This window comes from Anabrus simplex, chromosome 7 (assembly GCF_040414725.1).
Source record: "Anabrus simplex isolate iqAnaSimp1 chromosome 7, ASM4041472v1, whole genome shotgun sequence".
Taxonomy (NCBI): domain Eukaryota; kingdom Metazoa; phylum Arthropoda; class Insecta; order Orthoptera; family Tettigoniidae; genus Anabrus; species Anabrus simplex.
Window position 1 is genome coordinate 116,739,233 of NC_090271.1, and position 25,998 is coordinate 116,765,230.

Below are 25,998 nucleotides of genomic sequence, written 5' to 3' on the forward strand. Positions count from 1 at the left end.
GAAACTGGCTGAAACGTAATATTGAGAAGGTGGATTATATTGACGACAGCTTGATGATGTAGTGACTAAAGGGGTCAAAAAAGGATATGATTCTACGAATCCAAGTGTACACATGTCAACAATTCAACGTGGAAATGAAATGAAATGGCGTATGGTTTTTAGTGCCTGAAGTGTCCGAGGACAAGTTCGGCTCGCCAGATGCAGGTCTTTTGATTTGATTCCCGTAGGCGACCTGCGATTCAACATGGAGATGACGAAGTAGAGGAGATCTAAGAAAAATTGAAGAGCTTATGGTGGAGGAAAAGCGAGGTGCATGTGTTATTGTCATGGGAGACTGGAATGCTGGGGTGGGCGCAGGAAGAGATGGCGAGTCAATGGGTAGTGTTGGACTAGGTACAAGAAATGATAGGGGTGAAAGACTGGTCAGCTTTGGTAAAGAAATCTCTTTGGTACTTGTAACATCTTGTTCGGGTATCATAAAACAAGACATTATACATAGATCCCTGTATGCCACCCATTCTCTTTCTATATCCTGAACCTGCTTACTGTCTACTTTTCGAAATTTCTCCCTAATCATATCCATGTACTTCTGTCTAATTGCCTCGTCCTGGAGATTTTCTACCCTTATCCGTTTGCAGACGGATTTCATTTTCTCTATCCTAGGCCTAAAGATACTTAGTTCCCTAAAGATCAGATAGTGGTCTGTATCATCGAAAAATCCGCTAAAAACTCGTACATTCCTAACAGATTTCCTGAATTTGAAGTCGGTTAAAATATAGTCTATTATGAATCTGGTACCCCTAGCCTCCCGTGTGTAGCGGTGAATAGCCTTATGCTTGAAGAATGTATTTGTAACTGCTAAGCCCATACTAGCACAGAAATCCAGCAAACGCTTCCCATTCCCATTAGCTTCCATATCTTCCCCACATTTACCAGTCACTCTTTCGTATCCTTCAGTTCTCTTTCCAACTCTCGCATTGAAATCGCCCATTAGCACTATTCTATCCTTGCTGTTGACCCTGACCACGATGTCACTCAATGCTTCATATAAATATTGTCAACAGTGCATTGAAGGACATGAAGTGGTATTGATGAATTGCCGGAAAAGATATTAAAGTGTCTTTGAAACAGAGATGTGAAGGAAATAACATACGTTCGTAATGAGATATATGACAAGGGTGAATTCTCTGAAACGTTCTCTCAACAATCATGATACCAGTTCCAATGAAGAAGAGTTCTAATAATTCCAAGAAATGCGAGGAATAGAAGACCATTAGCCTGGTATCCTATGCAGTCAAAGTATTACTTAGAATATTAGCTAGACTATCGTATGGAAATATAGACAGATATATTGCAGAAGAACAATGTGGTTTAGGTAGGAGTGAAGGGACAATAGATGCAATTGGAGTGTTGAGAATCATCGGTAAAAGATGCATTGGGAACGGAAAGAAAGTTTGTGCTGTTTCCATTGATTTAGAAAAAAATACTTCGACACAGTGCAATGGAAGGAGCTGATGTACATACTCATGAAAAAGGAGTAGACTGGAAGGGCAGAAGACTAAACAGAGGCTATAACCTACAACAAAGGGTCAGAATTAAGGTAGGGAATGATATTACAGAGGAAAGCAGGATTGGAAGGTAAACAAGGATGTTCTCTATATCTTATACTATTCAATGTTTACCTGCAAGAAATTATTGGGAAATGCCTGCATGGAAGAAGAGAAGTACCTATTGATGTCAGGAAACTAAAGTGTATTCGACTTGCGGATGACATGGTGTTGTTAGCAGAGAATGAAATGGTTCTAAATGGAATGCTAGAAGACCTGAATGCAACCTATAAGCAATATGTAATGAAAATTAATATGAGCAATACAAAGAGTGTGGTGCTAAGTTAAGAGGGAACAAGGCATACATCAAGATGAACCAGAAGGACATTGAACAAGTGTCAGCTTTCAAATATCTAGGAAGCATAATAACGGATGATATGAGAAGCCGTAGGGAGGTAAAGAAGCCTTTGATAGAAAGAAGAGACTCCTGTGTGGACGCTTGGACTTGAGGTTAAGGAAGATGCTGGCGAAATGCTTTGTATGGAGTGTGGCGCTATATGGATGTTAACCCTCGAAGTGCTATCGTCTCACTACGAGACGATTCCAACCCCAGCTGAAGTGCTATCGTCTCGCAGTGAGACGATTCGTAAGAATTTAATTTCGCAGCGAGAATATTCCTAAAATTGATTGTTATACCGATTTCAGGAGTTATATCGATTTTACTGCGAGATGATAGCACTTCAGCTGGGATCCGAAACGTCTCGTAGTGAGACGATAGCACTTCGAGGCTTAAGGAAGATAGATGAAAAGAGACTACAAGCATATGAGATGTGGTTATGGAGAAGGATGGAAAGGGATATCCTGGATGGAAAGGGTACTTAACGACCAGGTATTAGAGAGAGTTGGAGATAAAAAGAAAGTTATTACGAACCATCCATACAAGCAAGAGGAACTGGCTTGGGCACTGGCTACGAAGAGAGACTTCCCTGGTGGAGGCTCTAGAATGATCGGTAAATGAAAGGAAAATAAGAGGACGAAAAATGCACCAGATGGTAGACGGTGTCAAAATAGCAGGAAATTACGATGAAAATAAGAAGATGGTTGCAGACAGGACTGCATGGAGAGTGGTTGTTGAAGACCTGTCTAAGGTTATTACAGTGAATGAGTGTACGAAAGTGATCCTCAAAATCATTTTATCTTAACCAAGTCTTATTGTCGAGGTCATAAGATAAAACTAAATATCTCTAAGTAAATAATGCAATCGGTAATTTCTAAAAAAATAATTGAATTTAATGTCCCTAAAGCTTTTCAGGGTATCATATCATCTTCGCGACATAACTAGATACGTTAAATTGTGTGAGCATTCGTATTATTTAATGCCCATCTCATAATATACTTTATTGGTAATTTCAAATTGAAAAATGTTACTCTTGAAAATGAAAAGTAATGTTTTGATAATATGAGATTTAGACTATATTTTATGTAGATCGTATGACTACATCGTTAAGAAACTGCAATTTTGGATTCCCTGAATAAATAAATAATCACTAAGGTTCATATTTAACACAGAAATATTATGTGAAGCGAGATTCAAATCATGTATTCCAAGTCTTCCCCAGCGCGTATGTTAGGTATTGAGCCCTAAGGCTGGTTGGATCCTCAACAGCTCCCCCATCAGCTGTCATACTAGGGAAATGAGGAGTAAGGTAGTTTCCCGTTGCTTTCCTCTCCCCTGCGCAAATGGGTCACTTAGGACCACGTGGAATCAACAATTGTTGAGCTTTCCTCTTCGCCCAGTAGTTCTTCATTCATATCGATTGTTGAAATTTCTGTTCCTCCGACCAAGTACGTCGTGCTGGTTTCCTCTCGTCTTCCTCAAGTACTGTTCAACTGACAGAAATATTATCAACGCTGGTCACGAATAATGATCCATATAGACATAACCTGACTTGTGCGTCAGCGAAGAATTACCAAGAGACGTCGTACATGTAAATAATATTGAATTAAAACACAAGCAACCATAATAAATGCACTTATCTATTCTACAATGAATTATAAGTTTGGGAATTGTTGCTCTATCGCATATTTACAAGTAGTACAGTAGATTCATTACAAGTTTTAATTACTAAGAGGAGAGTCAATATGATTTGTTATCAACCAAGCCATAAACAAAGAACCTTTTCTATCATCTCTACAAAATAAGCATGATTTAAATAATGGAATTCAATTTCACAAGCTAACGTATTTTACATTCCTCAACTACGATTATCAATTGGCATTCGACGACTTCTTAACACCTTATATACATATCATTCCATTCCTTATGAATATATCCACTTGAAGACAATATCTTCTCTTTTAACTCGCAATTACAGTTGATGGATGTCTGTTCAAGAGGTGCTATTTCCACCTGGGGGAAAGTCGTGGGAAAAGCTCAAGAAACGTACGGAAGGTACCCATATTCGGGTATGGTACTACTCTTAATGAATTACATCTTCCAAGTCAGGATTTCTCATGACATTCGATAGTATTACTCTGCTGCAATGCATGCGGACAAAATACTTTCGAACAGACATTCCTCAACTTAAGTTAGGCGTTTTTTGAAGAGTGCTGCGTTTAAAAGATTAGGCCTTATCTGTACACTGTGAAAATTTTATTTTACAGCACGTGTACGATGAAGTAATTTTACTGCTAACTTAATGGCCTTCTTTATACTTCATTACCTCCGGTCGGCTCTGTAAAGTCTTCCGGTTTTGACTTCCACAGGAGAAGTCTTGCTTTACTTACAAGTTCTTTCAAGTCCTCTGATGTACGGAGGTCCTGTATTTTGGTCTCGAATGAGGCAGTTGTCAGCCAAATAGTGAGTGGGCTTCGTAATTGTTAGCTTTAAGTGATTCATGGTCAGCAGCAACTTCTCGCCGAACACTGCTCTTTCCGTGAAGCTTTCGATCCGATCTGTGGTCTTATTAATTTCAAGTGATTTACATCAGTGTTCTTTCAGCATCGAGAGGATAATTCAGAAGATATCTTGCCCTAATATCGAGTAACTGCAACCTAAGAAGGCGACAATGAACAGCCTTGGAGAGCAAATGACCGACACAACGTTCTATTCAAGAAAGGAAGGCGTTCGACGGTGGGTAGGCCGAAGTCCCAGTGGTTAAGTTCTTGTAGTGGAGAGTCAGTCTTATTTTGCGTCTGATGTTTTAGAAGTTTCTTATCGAGAAATCAAAACGTTGTCAACAAGTCATCATCATCCAATGTACTTCAGATGCTGTGTGAGTACTTGAGAGGTAAATCTTATCAGCATTTATAAATAAAGGCTATCTGTCGCTAAGGAACTCATTCAGTAACTGTTAGTGATCTATGGACTGCACAGCATAGAAATGGCTACAACACCGCTTGCGTTCGCTCTCCTAATCCTAACGGCTCATCAGCTCGGAGAAGTCCTCTGCGACGATGAGTATCCGACCATAACATTGCCTCAGGGCACCCTGAAAGGAAAGAAAGTTACGCCGGAAAATCTCTCACCATATTACAGTTTCCTGGGTATTCCTTATGCGAAACCTCCGTTGGGAAATCTCCGCTTTAAGGTAAGCGACGGTCACAAGAATTGTGTACTACTTTTTAAAGATATGTTTCCTTGTATATCACGAAAAGTGATTGTAATAACCGCACATTTCCATTGCCGAAAATACACCACAAAAAGAGAGAGAGAACAGCAATGATTTGGTAGGAATCAATTATGTTATTATGTTGTTTGAGTTGTCATCCATAGACTGGTTTGATGCAGCACTACTATCATGTGCTAACTTTTTCATTTCTACGTAACTACTTCACCCTATATATGCTTTAATCTTCTTGTCATATTCATACCTTGGTCTAACCCTACCGTTATACCACCTACACTTCCTCTTGATTATGGTGATCAAGTCTCTAAGCCCATCTCAGCGACGTCCGACTCGTTGGCTGAACGTTCAGCGTACTGGCCTGCGGTTCAGAGGGTCCCGGGTTCGATTCCCGGCCGGGTCGGGGATTTTAACCTTAATACGTTAATTCCAATGGCACGGGGGCTGGGTGTATGCATTGTCTTCATCATCATTTCGTCCTCATCACGACGCGCAGGTCGCCTACGGGTGTCAAATAGAAAGACCTGTACCTGGCGAGCCGAACCCGTCCTGGGATATCCCGCCACTAAAAGCCATACGACATTTCATCAACGTAACAAAATGTAGCAGCTAAATTGTAAGTACTATGATTTATTTTATTTTTATGCGTCCCTTAAATTCAGTCGTGTCAGTTAGGGCTTAAATAGTGGCTAAAATGTGTGCAAATTATTTCAGAAAATATTATGTGCAATCTTTCATCAGCATAGCATAACGACCTTAGTTTAATATCTCGACGCATAATATTTTCAATCCATTATAAAACCCTAAGGCACGTATCACCCATACAGTGTCTACTAATGCGGCTGTTGCACAGTAGTAGCTGCTGATGCTGGAGTTTTTTAATTAATACTTTCATCTACGGTTCCACGTTTCACTGTTTGTATAAGTATCACGCCAGCTGAGTGGCATGAGAGTTGATATTTTAGTGGAGTCTTGGCTACATCTGCAGTAAGGCTAATTTCAATATAACTTGACTGTGGCTTTACCCCTGCTTGAGGAGAATTTCTGATCGGCTTATTACGTCCTCTAAGCATCTTATAATCTGACTGTAAAATTTGTCATTTTTCAGTGGATCCCTACGGTGCTGACATCAAGAAATTTCAGTAATTATCATGTTTACTGTAGGCAACTGAAGTTTCTTCACCATGAGTAGCCTACTTCAACAAGTACAGAGACTTCATTCCATGAAGTTAATTCTCGTTACGCTTCACTGCTAAAATATCAGCGCATTAAAAAGTTCCTAGAGCCATTCCTTCCCGGTCAATGCTTTCAGGTTACCGAAAACGATCCGGGTAGATATTAAAAACTCTTCTTCGTCGAAGACGTTTAAAACCGCCTGCCGTAAATTCCACTAGATTACATAGAGTTGACTTATATATATGAATTTGTGCATGAAATTTGGGGCTGCTTGGCCGAGGCGGTAAAGGCATGCTCGCTTCGCCAGGAAGGACGTGGGTTCGAATGCCGGTTAGGAAGTCGTAAAATTTAAGAAACGAGATTTCTACTTCCGGAGGTGCATATGGCCCTGAAGTTCACTCAGCCTACACCAAAAATGAGTACCAGGTTGATTCCTGGGGGCAAAGGCGGCCGAGCGTAGAGCTAACCACTCTACCCCATCACGTGCCGCGGTTAACAATGGTGGAAGCCTTTACTTTCCACTCCTCCAAGGGCCTTCATGGCCTGTACAGAAGTAACTTTGTCTTTTTTTGTGCATGAAATTAAATATCACGTATTAAATGTACTGTATGTTAGGTTAACCTGCCTCCGATTTTCTCTTCCCTTTTAAGATTATGCATTGGTTTCTAGGAATAGTAAGCATAATAACGTAATAACATGGTGTTTCGCGAACTGCGATTCTAATATTCATTTCTCTTGTTCTCACATTCAGTAGAATACGTTATACGTCAAGCTATACTAACGAGTGGCTGCGTGATTTTGGACACGTATCTGCCAACGTGCATTCGGGAGATAGTGGGTTCGAACCCCATTGTCGCCAGCGTTGAAGATGCTTTTCCGTGGTTTCTCAATTTCACGCCAGGAAAATAATAAGGCTGTAGCTTAATTATGGCCATGGTTGCTTCCTTCCCATTCCTAGCCCTTTCCTATCCCATCGTCGCTGTAAGACATACATATCGTTTTTGCGCCTCGAAATATCTTTATGTGACAATGTGTTGGGAAGAAATACTGACCTGCAGCACATATATCACGGAATGAAAATTCGTTGATATAATTCACGCAGTTCTGAACCTTAGATAACAGAACCTTTTTAGTCAGAGTTCTAAGCTGAAATATTATACACAACGGTTTTTCTAGGTGCACGACGAAGTGTCGGTGCGAAGTAAGCCAAATTGTAAAAAACAAAAATCTTCAAGTTAGAAAGTATGTACTTTAGTATTGACTTGGACATTGTTCAGTTATTGCTTACTTCCTATTTGTATGTATGTTCAGTCTTCATCCCTAAGGCTGGTTGGATCCTCAACAGCTCTGCCATCAGCTGTCATAGATTGCCTAGGCATCACTGAAGAGGCGTACTAGGCAAATGAGAGGTGGGATAGTTTCCTGTTGCTTTCCTCACTGAGCCAGATGTTCCTATTACATATCAGTATGCCAAGCCCACTGAAATGAATGCACCAACCGACCTTCTGAGCAACATTATCACACCATCTATAGCAGGGACTGGCTGCATAAGGAATGGCATTACTAGCATTGTTCATACTTCAGTCACTTTCATATTGTCAAAGCTAAGGATAAGACAGAAACAGATGAATGAAAGTAACAAAATTACACTAGCCCATACCACAAGATATAGTGCATTGTAACACTAGGTCCTGCCAGCAAAGGCATACTTAGTAGTATAATAAGCGGGTTCTGCGGCACCTCCGCCGCCGCACGCCTCCGCCCGCCTCCTCCTCCGCCGCCGCCTCCGCCTCCGCCGCCGCCGCCCGCGGGAAATTTGAATTTTGGCGGGAAATTTGAATTTGTAAACAAAGCCACGTGCTTTTTGACAGCTGTCATCGACAACAACGCATCGCTAACCTCACTGCTGCCATCTTGACGGGCCTAAACCTCACTAGTGCCAACTTAACCTAACTAGCGCGAGGTAAACAAAGCCACGTGTTTTTTGACAGCCACGTGCTTTTTGACAGACAACAACGCATCGCTAACCTCAGTACTGCCATCTTGACGGACCTAAACCTCAGTAGTGCCAACTTAACCTCACTAGCGCGAGGTAAACAAAGCCACGTGCTTTTTGACAGCCACGTGCTTTTTGACAGATTTGTAAACAAAGCCACGTGCTTTTGACAGACAACAACGCATCGCTAACCTCAGTACTGCCATCTTGACGGGCCTAAACCTCAGTAGTACCAACTTAACCTAACTAGCGCGAGATAAACAAAGCCACGTGTTTTTTGACAGCTGTCATCCGCCATCTTTGAGCACTGTGCTGCCCTCTATATCGCAGTAGCTGCAAAATTCATCACCTGTCATCGGCAGTGCTGCCATCTTGACGGGTCTAAACCTTAGTGCTACCAACTTAACCTAACTAGCGCGAGGTAAACAGAGCCACGTGTTTTTTTGACAGCTGTCATCCACCATCTTTAATCTATAGAGCACAGTGCTACCCTCTTTGTGGTGGCGGATAATTTGAAAAATGCTTTTTTGACAGCAGCCATCTTGCATCGCAAACCTCAGTGCTGCCCTCTTTAGCTAGATACCTGTGGTGGCAGACAATTCCACGTGACAGCAGCCATCTTTAATCAAGAGAGCACCGTGCTGCCCTCTATGTGGTGGTGGTAAATTCCACGTGGTCTTGTTTGGAAACAAACTCACGTGCTTTTTTGACAGCCGTCATCCACCATCTTTAATCAACAGAGCACAGTGCTGCACTCTATGTGGTGGCGGCAATTTGAAAAAATCTATGTGCTCTTGTTGGGAAACAAAGCCACGTGCTTTTTTGACAGCTGTCATTCGCCATCTTTGAGCACTGTGCTGCGGGCAATTTCGTCAGCTGTCATCCGCCATCTTTGAGAACAGTGCTGCACTCTATGTGGTGGTGGCAAATTCCAAGTGCTTTACAAACCTATGCGCTTTTCTGACAGCCGTCATCCGCCATCTTTGAGAACAGTGCTGCCCTCTATGTAGCGGTGGCAAATTCCAAGTGCTTTACAAACCTATGCGCTTTTCTGACAGCCGTCATCCGCCATCTTTGAGAACAGTGCTGCCCTCTATGTGGTGGTGGTAAATTCCACGTGCTTTACAAACCTATGCGCTTTTCTGACAGCTGTCATCCGCCATCTTTGAGAACAGTCCTGCCCTCTATGTAGCGGTGGCAAATTCCAAGTGCTTTACAAACCTATGTGCTTTTCTGAGAGCTGTCATCCGCCATCTTTGAGAACAGTGCTGCCCTCTATGTAGCGGTGGCAAATTCCAAGTGCTTTACAAACCTATGTGCTTTTCTGACAGCTGTCATCCGCCATCTTTAATCACCGTGCTGCCGGGTGACGGCAAATTCCACGTGCTCTTGTTTGGAAACAAAGCCATGTGCTTTTTTGACAGCTGTCATCCGCCATCTTTAATCACCGTGCTGCCCCGGTGACGGCAAATTCCACGTGCTCTTGTTTGGAAACAAAGCCATGTGCAGCTGTCATCCGCCATCTTTAATCACCGTGCTGCCCTCTATGTAGTGACGGCAAATTCCACGTGCTTTACAAACCCATGTGCTTTTCTGACAGCCGTCATCCGCCATCTTTAAGCTGTAAATCCCCGATTCTCGTGTTAGAAGTTGTAAAACAGATTCTTAATCCGAGTTGTCAGGAAGGGCAACCGGTCGAAAACAATAGTGTATGACGTGAGAGGCTAGATACTGCTAGTTTTGCGTCAGGAAGGGTAACCCAACAAATTCATGCGATTTAAAAATCTTAGTCAGGAAGGGCATCCGGCGAGCATCTAGCTGTAAATCCTCTCCGATTCTCGACAGATTCTTAATCCGAGTTTTCAGGAAGGGAAACCGGTCGAAAACCATAGTGTATGAGGCTAGATACTGCCAGTTTTGCATCAGGAAGGGCGACTAGTCTTAAAACAAATTCTTGCGATTTAAAATCTTAGTCAGGAAGGGCATCCAGCCGTAAAACAATAGTTCGTGATTTAAAATCTAAGAAGTGCATCTAGCTGTAAATCCCCGATTCCCCGTGTTAGACGTTGTAAAACAGATTCTTAATCCGAGTTGTCAGGAAGGGCAACCGGTCGTAAAACTATGGTGTATGAGGTTAGATACTGCTAGTTTTGCATCAGGAAGGAGAACTCAACACATTCATGTGATTTAAACACATTTTTATTCCCAAGAGAATCGAACCCGAGACTACCGGGTGAGAGGCATGCATACTGTAGGCTATAGATTTGTTCTACAGTCCTCGAAGTATCGGCACAGTCATTCTGAGCGAGTTGTGTGGAATGCGTGTGTTAGCTGAAATTGTACACGTATCTTCCGGCTCGACCTTGAACGAGGACACGGCATGCTTGTAACTCGCGAACGTCTTCTTAGCCGAGTAGCATGTAAGCTCTTAAAACACAGTACTAATTAAGGTTGTAAAATATTCTGAAATAGCCCTCCTCTGTAGTGCTGTAGTTAGTGTGATTAGCTGCTACCCTCGGAGGTCCGAGTTCGATTCCTGGCTCTGCCACGGAATGTGTAGCATTTAGCCTATGTAAGTTCCTAACGTAAAATATCATGATTGTACGGAGAGGTTAAAACACACACAGTGCCTACTCCTATCGAAAGAACCTGCACGGTACCGGCATGTAGGCTTCTCCTGGTGAAGGAGCTTGCACATAGTTTAACGCCTCCTATCAACAGCCCTTACATAATGCTGGCTTTCTTGCACACCCCGCCTCACACCATAGTTTTACGACCGGTTGCCCTTCCTGACTAGGATTTTAAATCGCAGTATACGCGATAAATTTGTTGTAGCGGGTTTTATAACTAGATATCCCGGTACCGACACATAGCCTACTCCCGCTGAAGAAGCCTGCACAAGGCTTATTGCCTCCATCCGACAAATGAATCACCGTCAAGTCTTGTACTCAAAAAATCATTTTCGAAGGAGTCTGCACAAGGTTTAACGTCCCCATCAACAGCCCTTACTTATTGCTAGCTTTCTTGCACACCCGCCTCACACCATAGTTTTACGACCGGCTGCCCCTCCTGACTAGGATTTTAAATCGATATCCCGACATAGCCTACTCCTACCGAAGAAGCCAGCTTAACACCTCCATCCAACAAATGAATCACCCTCAAACACTCTTCAATCATTCTCGCTACTTCGGAAGATAGCGGGTTCGAAATGGAAGCCGTAAATGTTAGGTGAGGGACCTGCGCGATCGTCATAACATGATCTAGCTAGATGCCCTTCCCGACGGCATAAGTTACCAGGATTTGAATCGCGTACCCCGACTAGAAGAAGCCTGCACATAGCTTAACGCCTCCATCCGACGAATGAATCACCCTCAACATTCTTCAATCATTCTCGCTACTTCGGTAGATAGCGGGTTCGAACTAGAAGCCGTAAATGCTAGGCGAGGGGGCCCTGCGCGATCGTCATTACATGATCTAGCTTTAGCTCAATACCTACAGGTAAGGAATACCGCGTATGTACCCTCGAGAAGTCGAGGATCACACGCTAACTTTCCAAGGCTCGAACTCTTAAATTCTGACACCTCGGCATCAACAGGAGGTTCGAATACGTCAGCCTGCAGGTGGGAGCTCTTGTTGCATTCGTCCCGACTGTACCGCAGTTGTCAGCTCAGCGATTTTTTCACATCCGGTTGGTAACAAGCAGAATATTTAGCCGCTGCAGTCTGCGCGAAGTGCTCACAGTTCTCTGTATGCGTTTATTACGTACACACGCATCTCCCGTCTGCAGTGAATATTATTCTTCAGCCTTTATCTTAAGGTAAGGTAGAACTGTTAGTTACTTTTTTTATTTGCAAAGCAACTTCTACGCTAGACATCTACATTCATATATGTTTGTTCTTTTTTAGGTACCGTTCGAAAGTACACAATTTTATTCATCCCAGTAACAGTCTGCAGCACGTGCATTTTTTTAAAAAGGTATGTTTTCGAACTTTGAGTTATAAAGATAACTAGGTTAGATGATGCACCCTACACTACATTCATACATGTTTCTTCTTTTTTTAGGTACGAGCAGAATATTATCATTCGAGTTTCAGGCTTGAACGCACGCATTTTATACATCCGAGTAACAGTTTGCAGCGCGAAGATTTTAAGGTATGTCTGACCTCTATTCGTTGAAACTTGGTTTCTTCTAAAACATCGTAACTTTAGTCTATTGATAAATAGTTGTTCTCTTTAATCCTCACGCGGGGTGCGTACATAGCTATGTCTGCCCTCAACAGGCTGAAACTTGGTTTCTTCTGTAACTTTAAGCTATTCATAAATAATTGTTCTCTTCAACCTACATACTATAGACGTGGTATAATTTCAAACACGCACACATAGCTATGTCCGTCCTCAACAGGCTTAAACTTGGTTTCTTCCGAACATCGTAACTTTAGTCTATTGATAAATAGTTGTTCTCTTTAATCTACATACTATAGACGTAGTATAATTTCAAACACGCACACATAGCTATGTCTGCCCTCAACAGGTTGAAAGTTGGTTTCTTCCGAACATCGTAACTTTAAGCTAATCATAAATAGTTGTTCTCTTTAATCAACATACTATAGACGTGGTATAATTTCAAACACGTACACATAGCTATGTCTGCCCTCAACGGGCTGAAACTTGGTTTCTTCTGTAACTTTAAGCTAATCATAAATAGTTGTTCTCTTTAATCTACATACTATAGACGTGGTATAATTTCAAACACGCACACATAGCTATGTCCGTCCTCAACAGGCTTAAACTTGGTTTCTTCCGAACATCGTAACTTTAGTCTATTGATAAATAGTTGTTCTCTTTAATCTACATACTATAGACGTAGTATAATTTCAAACACGCACACATAGCTATGTCTGCCCTCAACAGGTTGAAAGTTGGTTTCTTCCGAACATCGTAACTTTAAGCTAATCATAAATAGTTGTTCTCTTTAATCAACATACTATAGACGTGGTATAATTTCAAACACGTACACATAGCTATGTCTGCCCTCAACGGGCTGAAACTTGGTTTCTTCTGTAACTTTAAGCTAATCATAAATAGTTGTTCTCTTTAATCTACATACTATAGACGTGGTATAATTTCAAACACGCACACATAGCTATGTCCGTCCTCAACAGGCTTAAACTTGGTTTCTTCCGAACATCGTAACTTTAGTCTATTGATAAATAGTTGTTCTCTTTAATCTACATACTATAGACGTAGTATAATTTCAAACACGCACACATAGCTATGTCTGCCCTCAACAGGTTGCAAGTTGGTTTCTTCCGAACATCGTAACTTTAAGCTAATCATAAATAGTTGTTCTCTTTAATCAACATACTATAGACGTGGTATAATTTCAAACACGTACACATAGCTATGTCTGCCCTCAACAGGCTGAAACTTGTTTTCTTCCGTAACTTTAAGCTATTCATAAATAATTGTTCTCTTCAACCTACATACTATAGACGTGGTATAATTTCAAACACGCACACATAGCTATGTCCGTCCTCAACAGGCTTAAACTTGGTTTCTTCCGAACATCGTAACTTTAGTCGTTCTCTTCAATCCTCATGCTATAGGCCTAACTCACAGCCATGTCCAACCTCTATACGCTGAAACTTGGTTTCTTCCGTAACTTTCACCTAATCTCTATCGGTCGTTCTCTTTTCAGATGTTCCCCTGCTGCGAGGAATGTAATGTAACGTTTGCAAGGCGTGATAACTTCATGCGCCATATGAAATCAAAACACCCTAGCATAACATCTGCTTTATGTAAAGTTTGTAGTGTGTATTTCGCTAACGTAGAGAGATATGAGGATCACTTAGCAGAGGAACATCAAATATCTACTCGCCCTCAGGTAGTAGTAGGGAAAAAGCGTGCAGCTACTGATGTAGCCGTAGAAAGTACTAGTAGAAAAAAACCTAGAAAAAATCATGAACAGATGTCCCCCTGCTGCGAGGAATGTAATGTAACGTTTACAAGGCGTGATAACTTCACGCGCCATATGAAATCAAAACACCCTAGCATAACATCAGCTTTATGTAAAGTTTGTAGTGTGTATTTCGCTAACGTAGAGCGATATGAGGATCACTTAGCAGAGGTACATCAAATATCTACTTGCCCTCAGGTAGTAGTAGGGGAAAAGCGTGCAGCTACTGATGTAGCTGTAGAAAGTACTAGTAGTAAAAAACCTAGAAAAAATCATGAACTTCAAACTATTCACTGCGAGCACTGTAACACTGATGTACCATCTTCGCATTTTCAGGGGCACTTACGGAGTAATGCGCATAAAAATAATGCGTGTAGAAGTGGTAGTAACGCAAACATCGAGGAAATTAATACAGCATTTAAAAGTAGGATTGCTAGTTACCGAATTCGCACCAGTCAAAAGTTTCAGAGCACTTCAAATTTTTAAATTGCGTTCAACCGGATGTACAACAGCTTCTTGCTAAATCTTTGTCCAATCATAGTTTATTTAAAGTTAATTTTGAACTTTTCGCCTTGTACATTAAAAGCACGGATGAATCCGAAATAACGGACATTAAATCATTCAATACGAAGAATTTTGTCATAAGTCAGTCGACTAATTTTGGTGATGTACTTAGGGATGTCTCTAACATTATTTCAACTAAGAGCGAGGAATTTCAGGAAAAGGAATCATGGTGGGCTTTAGTTGAGATAATGTATCTAGAAGTTAACATCAATAAGTACAATCCTATGCGTGGATCTTCGCACATTGAGCTGCCGACATGGATTCAGCGAAAAGAAGCTGTTGTAAACATCCGAAACAATGACGAAGCATGTTTTGCATGGGCGGTGATGTCGGCTTTAAATCCTGCGAAATCAGACGTAGCTAAGAGAACATCATCCTATCCACACTATTCAACGCAGCTAAATTTCGATAGTATAGAATTTCCCGTACAGTTAAAAGATATTAAGCGCTTTGAGGAACTAAATAACATTAGTATTAATGTGTATGGTGTAGAGAAAAAGTCTGTAGTAGGTCCTCTGTATTATACATGTCATAAGAAGAGTACTCATGTTAATTTACTCTATATTGAAAACAGTGAGAATAGCCACTTTTGCTGGATTAAAAATCTGAGTAGACTTGTTGGTAGTCAATTGTCAAAAGATAAGTGTAAAAAGTGGCTATGTGATGGATGCTTGCAGTATTTTAGAACTGAAGATCAGTTAACGAAGCATTCCAAGAATGACTGCAATCATGTACGTACAGAGATACCTACTACAGGCAATAATGTTTTAAAATTTACAAATTTTCACAAGCAGATGTGGGTACCGTTCGTGATTTATGCAGACATTGAAGCCATCCTCACGCCATGCAACACATGCTCACCTAATCCTGACAACTCTTTCACTAATACTACGCACATGCATGTCCCGTATAGCTTCGCGTATTACATCAAGTGTAGTTACGATAGTACGCTTAACAAGTTAGAGCTGTATCGAGGACATGATGCTGCTAAAGTATTTTTAGAAAGACTTGAAAGTGATGCAGTTCGTCTCGGTCGTATTCTGAATAGTAATATTCCTATGAAGCCACTCACCGAAATTCAGTTAAATGATCATGAACGTGCTACAAAGTGTAGCATTTGTGATGGGGAATTTTCCGAAAATGACCCTAAAGTTTTTGATCATGATCATTTAACTGGTTTCTACAGATGTGTCGCTCATTATAGCTGTAATCTTAAGTATAGAGTTCCTAAATTTATCCCTGTAATTTTTCATAACTTATCTGGTTACGACTCTCATTTCATCATTTCACAATTTGGAGCTTCGGATGAAAAAGTAGATATAATCCCTCAGAATAAAGAGCGGTACATTGCGTTTGCAAAGTCTGTAAAAGTAGATGCTGAGCATTCTATAAAACTGAGATTCCTTGACTCGTTTCGCTTTATGGCGAGTAGCCTCGATAAACTTTCTAGTCATTTACAGCCTGAACAATTTACAGAAATTCGACGCGTTTTCCCTGAAGAAGCGCAGTTTAATTTACTTCAGCGTAAGGGTGTTTTTTGTTACGAATATCTCGACTGCTTAGACCGCCTCGAAGAACGTGCCTTACCATCGAAACAATCCTTTTACAGCTCGCTGAATTCAGCAGATATTAGTGATGATGACTATTTACATGCACAACATATCTGGGAGCAGTTCCACATTCAAACGCTAGGTGAATACTCCGATTTATATTTAAAGACAGATGTACTTTTGTTAGCTGATGTTTTTGAAAATTTTCGCTGTGTTTGCATGAACACCTACAGCCTTGACCCATGTCAGTATTTTACTGCACCTGGGTTAAGTTGGGACGCGATGTTAAAATACACGCGTGTGAATTTGGAACTGCTGACCGATATCGATATGGTGCACTTTATAAAAGCATCCATTCGAGGCGGTCTGAGTCAGTGCAGCGGACGATATTCGAGGGCTAATAATAAGTACATGCCGAGTTTCGATTCTAGTCAGGAATCTCAGTATATCGTTTATCTGGATGCTAATAATCAGTATGGGTGGGCAATGAGTCAGCATCTACCGGTGAGTGGTTTCCGCTGGCTGACGCAGTGCGAAATTGATGCTTTACAGCTACACGCCCTAGGCGATGAAGCTGATAAAGGTTATTTCCTCGAAGTTGACTTACAGTATCCTAAAGAGTTACACACTTCTCATAATGACCTACCGTTCTGCCCTGAAAATATGAAGTCCCCGTACATTGCATCAACGACGAAAATGCTCATTGCTAATTTATGCGATAAATCTAAGTATATCATTCATTACCGAAATTTAAAACAGTGTTTGCAGCATGGTTTGAAGTTATCCAAAATTCATCGTGTACTAGAATTTAATCAGTCACCGTGGCTAAAGCCATATATCGATCTGAACAATAATTTAAGAACGAATGCGGTTAACGAGTTTGAAAAAGATTTCTACAAGCTCATGAATAACAGTGTGTTTGGTAAGACTATGGAGAATGTTGACAAACGCGTTGATGTAAAATTGATTACAAACTGGGATAATATTAAGAAAAGGTATGGTGCTAACTATTTAATAAGTAAACCAAATTTCCACAGCTGCACCATCATACATGAGAATTTAGTTATTATACAGATGAATCGTGTCAAGGTTAAGTATGACAAACCTACCTACGTCGGCTTTGCAGTACTTGAATTGGCTAAAACACTCATGTATGAATTCCATTACGATTATATGATGAAGAAGTACGCGCATAATGCGCAATTGCTCTACACAGATACCGATTCGTTTATTTATCAAATCAAAACTGATGACTATTACAATGATATAAAGCCTGACTTGGGTAGGTTTGATACGAGTAACTATCCTGCAGATAATCAATATCATCTACCGCTAGTGAACAAAAAGGTTCTAGGTAAAATGAAAGATGAATGTGCTGGGAATATTATCGATTCATTTGTAGGTACTAAATCCAAGTCATATTGCATAAAACTCTTAAATGAATTACAAATAAAGAGATTGAAGGGGGTTAAAAAGAATGTCGTTCAGAATCAGCTAAGTTTTGAAAACTATAACAATTGCATTAAAAGTAATCCACCTGTTTTGCATAAGCAAATGTCTGTCATTAGAAGCAAGAAGCACCAGTTGTACACTCATTTAATTAGTAAGGTAGCCCTTAATAGCGATGATTGTAAACGGTTTGTCATTCCAAATTCTACCAACACGCTAGCCTGGGGGCATAGTAGTATTGATAAGTACTACTTTACATAAACATTATGCTAGAGGTGTGTGTACTTACGTTACGCTGTCTTACATCACAAAGAGGTATGCTGAGAGTGTAGTACGGCAAGTTTAAACTTGTACATTCAAGAATTGCATCGAGAAGTACGCAAACATCACTGGGGTAAAATGATTCAAGATAAAACTTGTACATACAAGATGTAAATAAATAATGTAGAATTGGCATATTCTTTTATTTTAGGTTAGGTATTACCTTCCTCCCACTCCTTATTTGCAAGATAGAGTTTTTGTTTATTACTCATAGAAGAAGAAAGAAGGTGATGAGCAGTTTCGTAAGTATAGTTCGGTAAGTATCTCGAGAGCAGAATTTTTTTTTTGTCAAAAAAGCACATAGCTTTGTAAAGCACGTAGAATTTGCCGCTACCGGGGCAGCACTGTTCTCTCTGGATTAAAAGCTTTGTTTCCAAACAAGAGCACGTGGAATTTGCCGTCACCCGGCAGCACGGTGATTAAAGATGGCGGATGACAGCTGTCAGAAAAGCACATAGGTTTGTAAAGCACTTGGAATTTGCCACCGCTACATAGAGGGCAGCACTGTTCTCAAAGATGGCGGATGACAGCTCTCAGAAAAGCACATAGGTTTGTAAAGCACTTGGAATTTGCCACCGCTACATAGAGGACAGCACTGTTCTCAAAGATGGCGGATGACAGCTGTCAGAAAAGCGCATAGGTTTGTAAAGCACGTGGAATTTACCACCACCACATAGAGGGCAGCACTGTTCTCAAAGATGGCGGATGACGGCTGTCAGAAAAGCGCATAGGTTTGTAAAGCACTTGGAATTTGCCACCGCTACATAGAGGGCAGCACTGTTCTCAAAGATGGCGGATGACAGCTCTCAGAAAAGCACATAGGTTTGTAAAGCACTTGGAATTTGCCACCGCTACATAGAGGGCAGCACTGTTCTCAAAGATGGCGGATGACAGCTGTCAGAAAAGCGCATAGGTTTGTAAAGCACGTGGAATTTACCACCACCACATAGAGGGCAGCACTGTTCTCAAAGATGGCGGATGACGGCTGTCAGAAAAGCGCATAGGTTTGTAAAGCACTTGGAATTTGCCACCGCTACATAGAGGGCAGCACTGTTCTCAAAGATGGCGGATGACGGCTGTCAGAAAAGCGCATAGGTTTGTAAAGCACTTGGAATTTGCCACCACCACATAGAGTGCAGCACTGTTCTCAAAGATGGCGGATGACAGCTGACGAAATTGCCCGCAGCACAGTGCTCAAAGATGGCGAATGACAGCTGTCAAAAAAGCACGTGGCTTTGTTTCCCAACAAGAGCACATAGATTTTTTCAAATTGCCGCCACCACATAGAGTGCAGCACTGTGCTCTGTTGATTAAAGATGGTGGATGACGGCTGTCAAAAAAGCACGTGAGTTTGTTTCCAAACAAGACCACGTGGAATTTACCACCACCACATAGAGGGCAGCACGGTGCTCTCTTGATTAAAGATGGCTGCTGTCACGTGGAATTGTCTGCCACCACAGGTATCTAGCTAAAGAGGGCAGCACTGAGGTTTGCGATGCAAGATGGCTGCTGTCAAAAAAGCATTTTTCAAATTATCCGCCACCACAAAGAGGGTAGCACTGTGCTCTATAGATTAAAGATGGTGGATGACAGCTGTCAAAAAACACGTGGCTTTGTTTACCTCGCGCTAGTTAGGTTAAGTTGGTAGCACTAAGGTTTAGACCCGTCAAGATGGCAGCACTGCCGATGACAGGTGATGAATTTTGCAGCTACTGCGATATAGAGGGCAGCACAGTGCTCAAAGATGGCGGATGACAGCTGTCAAAAAACACGTGGCTTTGTTTATCTCGCGCTAGTTAGGTTAAGTTGGTACTACTGAGGTTTAGGCCCGTCAAGATGGCAGTACTGAGGTTAGCGATGCGTTGTTGTCTGTCAAAAGCACGTGGCTTTGTTTACAAATCTGTCAAAAAGCACGTGGCTGTCAAAAAGCACGTGGCTTTGTTTACCTCGCGCTAGTGAGGTTAAGTTGGCACTACTGAGGTTTAGGTCCGTCAAGATGGCAGTACTGAGGTTAGCGATGCGTTGTTGTCTGTCAAAAAGCACGTGGCTGTCAAAAAACACGTGGCTTTGTTTACCTCGCGCTAGTTAGGTTAAGTTGGCACTAGTGAGGTTTAGGCCCGTCAAGATGGCAGCAGTGAGGTTAGCGATGCGTTGTTGTCGATGACAGCTGTCAAAACGCACGTGGCTTTGTTTACAAATTCAAATTTCCCGCCAAAATTCAAATTTCCCGCGGGCGGCGGAGGAGGAGGCGATCGGAGGCGTGCGGCGGGAGGAGGAGGAGGCGGCCGAACCCGCTTATTATACTACTATACTTCCTATTTATCCCATACTTATTCATTAATAGTAATCGTAATTCATAGTGCACTTGTTTAATCCATATCTGATTTAAATCCATACTAATATTACACAGAGGAAAATTTTGTATGTTTGTTTGTAACGGATAGACTCAAAAACTACTGAACCGATTTTAAAAATTACTCCACCTATAGAAAGTTACATTAACAATGAGTAACATGGGCTGTATTTGATTTTTGAAGACAATTCGAGGGGGGACGGGGGAGGATAGAAAAATATAAAAATAATAGGCTAATATAGGCGAAATCGAATTTGTCGTACAAGGACGAGACAAAGCTCATTTTAAGCAGCTTGACCCAGGGAACAAAACTCGGTAAGCCCTACGGGCCCGGAAACCATGTTTTAAGGCCCTAAAACCGACCGTTATGGAGATATTGTCACCACACTACTCATGATGTAGGAATCGGATAAAGAAATGAACTGCCGTAACCATGGCAACGTCCACTCCAGTATGCATACAGCAGCGAGATTATCTACAGTATACCACAAAAACCTAACATGTTAAATAAATTTAAATTGGTATTTGGAATCTCCTTCAAAAGTGAAATAACACAAATTGTTTTTTCGGAAAATCGACTTAAGAGGTGAGGAGGGGAGGGAAGAAATGAGGAAGGAGTTGAATTATTTATATGGGGACACACATATCTCAGAAACTGGAGATGTTACAAACGTTAAAACTGGTACTTGGAATCTCTTTTAAAAATAAATCAACTTTTTTTTTGGAAAATCCACTTAAGTGAAATAAAAAAAAAGCGGGTGAAGTTTTTAAAATTATTATCTTCTTCTACTACCGCTTTCCCACACCTGTACTGTTGCAGGTGCGAACTGTGTCACACATGAGGATTTGATCCTGTTTTACGGTTGGATGCCCTTCCTGACGCCAACCCCGTGTGTAGGGATGTAATTACTATTGCGTGTTCCTGTTGTGGTTGGTAATGTGGTGTGTTGAGTGATGTGAAGAGGAGAGTGTTGGGACAAACACAAACAACCTGTCCCCGAGGCAGATGAATTAATCACATGCGATTAAAATCCCCGACCCAGCCCGGAATCGAACATGGAACCCTGTGAACCGAAGGCCTCAACAATGTTCACTCAGCCAAGGACTGGGACAGTTCTTAAAATGAGTATATATACAGTATACCTCATAGATTAACAGTTACAAACGTGAAAACTGGTATTTGTAATCCCCTTTAAAAACAAAGAAACACTTACTTTTTGTTTTCGGAAAATCAACTTAAGCTGGAGATCGAAAATAAGTGAAGATGGAGGATTTCTCTTTATAAGGTTACTTATATCTCAAAAACTATGATGTTACAGGCGTGAAAATCGGTACTTGGAATCTCCTTTAGAAATAAAGAAACTCTTTTATTTTCGACTTAAAAGAGGACTGTTCTCACATGTAAAGTTCCATGTCGCATGTTCCAGATTTAGCTCTGCCAGTAGCCTGGTCATCTGAGACCCAAAAGGCTAAGCCACAAACGTGGTTTACAAAAAGGTTCTGGGGTAAACGAAATGCAATTGTTCGTTGAGTTCTTTCACTTTAGGCAATTTCAGATAATGTCCTAGTGCAGTACCGAGGAACAATTAATTTTTATCAACTTACCAAATCCTCGCAAGCGAAACCGTCGATAAGAGCTAGTAAATAAATAAATGCATGCTTATTATTACTTTGAAGTTTATTGTCTGTAGTGCTTTTGACAATGATTTCACAGAATTACGCCGACTGCTCGGTATTTATCCGAAGTAATTTATTACAATTGCAGGGTAACAGTTGTTCCAATACATAATATTATTTCCATCATCATCTTCAAAATACGCCATGCTTCCAATTTTGCTTTAATACTACTGCACTACTGTAAACATTCTAGGCTATAAATTAATACAATATTTCTGAGGAGCGGGCCGAGGGAGCTTTAAAGCGTTTTTCCACTTATTTCCATAATGTTCAGATTTTCGAAAAAACCGTACGTCTATAACAAAAGTTACAGGAAAGTAGGATTTCAAAATATTATTTAAACACACACAATTCCACTTTCTAGAATCATTTTGTAATTTCTTTCACACTGTATGTATGTATGTAGCCTATATTGGGTATTCAACCCGAAGGCTGGTTTAATCCTCCACAGCTCCACCAAAAGATATCACTGATAGACGAGGCGTCACTGAAGAAGCATACTAGTGAAATGAGGAGTGAGGTAGTTTTCCGTTTCTTTCCTCACCAAGAAAGTAGTTTATATTGCATATCAGACTGCCAAGAGTACTGAAATGCATTCACAAATTTGACCCTATGAGCGATATTTTAACAGCATTCACAACAGGGACTGGCTGCATAAGGAATCGTATTACTAGCATCGATCATACCACGGGCACTTTCATATTGTCAAAGCCAAGGATGAGACTGAGACAGATCAATGAAGGCAACAAATTGTTCTAGCCCATACCAGAAGACATAGTGCACCGTAAACACTACATCTCGCCAGGAAGGGCACTTTTAAACACTATGAATTGAATAAGTGTCACGCAACCAAAATTATTTTAATCACCCCCACGTTTCACCTAAATGTTTGCTCTATACCGAAGATTAAACACCAGGTGCTGTAAATACTTAGTCCAAGACTGACTCCTACCTTCAGACTTTGCTGCTACTCTCTATCGATCCAAGATGGCGAATCCAGTAGCCGGGCATGTTGGAAACGTAGGTTTTTTTGTTTTCGTATGCAGTCGGTGAAATTTCATGAAAGATGTCAATAGATATTAATTTCTTTGTAAAATATAATTGGGCGAGTGTAATAATATGAATCATTAGACACTTAGAATCTTCAATTATACGCAATAATGTGAGATTATGGTGTTTGTTGTGATCGTGTTGTGAACCGGGTTTAAGTAGAACTACGTTAACGCCTCTCATGTAACTATTCTCACACTAGTGTCCAAACGTTAAGCATAAGTTACGAGTAAACAAGGCATCAGGAATAGACCACAAATCGCACGACATATGCACATACCAACCTTACGTGTTCGCTTTGTGTAGGAAAGTAGTGTTCCCTGCTTTGACTAGCGGCGTAACCGCAAGGTAAACACAGCCAGTGCCTGCGCCCCATATTCTCTCAGTCGTGTTTGCCCTGTTATAGTGTGCGGAGTGTAGCCTCGTGGTAAACGTGACAACATAATGGCACAATTACGTCATTTGAACCCCATTAAACAGGGTGGAATTCTCGGCCACCTGGAAGAAGGCCAGACCCAGGTCGAAATCGCCGTATCCTTGAATGTGCTACAAAGTGTCATTTACAGGCTCTGGAGACGATTTCGAGACACAGGAGATGTTAGTCGTAAGCCAATACCAGGTCGACCAAGGGTAACCACCCCACAGTAGGACCGATATCTGGTCTTAACCGCCCGACGAAATCGGAGTGCACCTGCAAGACAATTGTCGGCGGAGCTTGCAGCCGTCTCAGGGGTTGCCGTTTCCCGGCAAATTGAAACAGCTCATCTATATAGGTTAGAGACGTATGGTTAGACCTACTTTCTTTTCTTTTTTTTTTCTTTTTTTTCTTTTTTTCTTTTTTTTATTTTTTTACAATTTTGCTTTACGTCGCATTGACACAGATACGTCTTGTGGTGATGACGGGACAGGAAAGGGCTAGACAAGGGAAGATACCGTAGTGATCTTAATTAAGGTACAGCCCCAACATTTGTCTGGTGTGAAATTGGGAAACCACGGCAAACCATATTCAAGGCAAACGACAGTAGGGCTCGAACCCACCATCTGACGAATGCAAGCAGATAGCTACGTGACCCAAACCCCGTGGCCCCATTCTCGGTCATCATCATTGTTATAGTCATTAGAGGTTTTGCATTTATGTACCTCGATGGGTAAAGACCTATTATATATTTATCATCAATGTTATAGCAATTAGAGGTTTTGCATTTATGTACCTCGATGGGTAAAGACCTTTTATATATTTAGTGATCGTAATCGTAATCGTAATCTTTATTTTTCTACCAGATCTACAGCGATGAAGCCTTATTGATCCTTTACGGAAGAAAAATAATAATGCCTAGCCTAGTCTGCTTAAGTTGCTGTACACATATCATAAAGCTCGTATAGTAAAAATAACTAACACCAAAAAAAAAAATTACTAGAAATGATAATAATCAATTGTCAATAAGTCACTGTTGTCTTTCCATATATAAACCAAACCTCAAAAAATCTCAATATTGCTGTTAAGAACAGGGATAAAACGAAAACTGATAGTATTTAAAATAATAATAATCAAATGTCAATGCTTCACTGATGTCTTTTCAGATATCAACGATCTCAATATTGCTATTGATAAAAAGGTATAAAACGAAAACTAATATAACTACTGCTGCAAGGTAATTCCATCTATTTGACAATATGGCAATACTAGTAATGGGAAACTAAAACTGGCAACATATAACTGGGCAGAGTACAATGCTGTGTCGGGCTGAATCAGCACTTAGGCCACAGAGTATATCGCTTCCGGCCGGGATCTCATTCAGCGCATTCTCTCTTGAACACTGACCTTTCTTATATTCTACTTATGTTGCACACCTGACTACGTGTTACCTCCACTGTAATGCCTGAGTGCCATTTACTACACCTTAAGATTCTCTACTGGTAATCACACCTCAGCATCTAGTATTTCACTGTATTAGTTACCTTTAAAGCCCAAGCAATTCGTCAACTAAGATAAAACCATATTAACTCACATATCACTAGGCTACTAGAGCCCCAGCTCATATTCCAACCATCTCCATATATTCACTTTCTCCTTAGCACCTGTCCTAGTTACACACACTCTCTTCCTCATACACTACACACTTCACCATCTGGTATCATGCCTCTTCAGACCCACTTGTCATTTAACCGCTCTTGTCATGGCTATGTATAACATGCACACACTCCACTATTCTCCAGAACGCAGCAATTTACTTCCAACTACAGATTACCTTTTTACTTCTTGTCACTATGCCTTCGTCTTCTCTGTTCTTTTTGCCCCATATCTCTCTTAGGCTCAAACTTCTCCCTTTCACTAGGGCACCTCTTGCTTCTTCTTCCTGACTCCCAGTCGTATTTTCGCTTCGTTTGCGTGTTCTTGTTACATCCTGCGTTTCTACTCCCACAATCGCTCCCTGTTTTCTTCTTTCTTCTTTCCCACTGGCCTCCGTTCTGGACTCCTTCAATATTGCCCTGGTCTCCCTTATTTCCCTCCTCATCTCTGCTAATACCTCCCTGTTCGCTACTTCGAATACTTCAGCTATCGCATCCATCCCTTTCTTTCTTGCTGCGAGCTTGGATCCGGTGCTTTATTGTCCTTGGTTCTTTCTTTACCTCCATGTCCGTCTTCGTCCACTTTACTGTCTCTGGTCTGTCTTACTTCCACACTTTTCCCCACTACCATTTCGTCTTTGCTGTCATTTTCCATCTCTCGTA

At 41.1% G+C, this 25,998-nt stretch overlaps 1 protein-coding gene across 1 annotated transcript in view; it reads left to right on the forward strand.

Moving 5' to 3' along the window:
- Nucleotides 1–4,912: 4,912 nt before the first annotated feature.
- The window catches only part of LOC136877734 (juvenile hormone esterase), a 95,652-nt gene continuing 74,566 nt past the window's right edge, over nucleotides 4,913–25,998 (forward strand). The window contains exon 1 of the mRNA XM_068228727.1: nucleotides 4,913–5,137. Within this exon, the coding sequence (XP_068084828.1) occupies nucleotides 4,931–5,137 (207 nt within the window). The 5' untranslated portion in view covers nucleotides 4,913–4,930. The remainder of the gene's footprint in view (nucleotides 5,138–25,998) is intronic.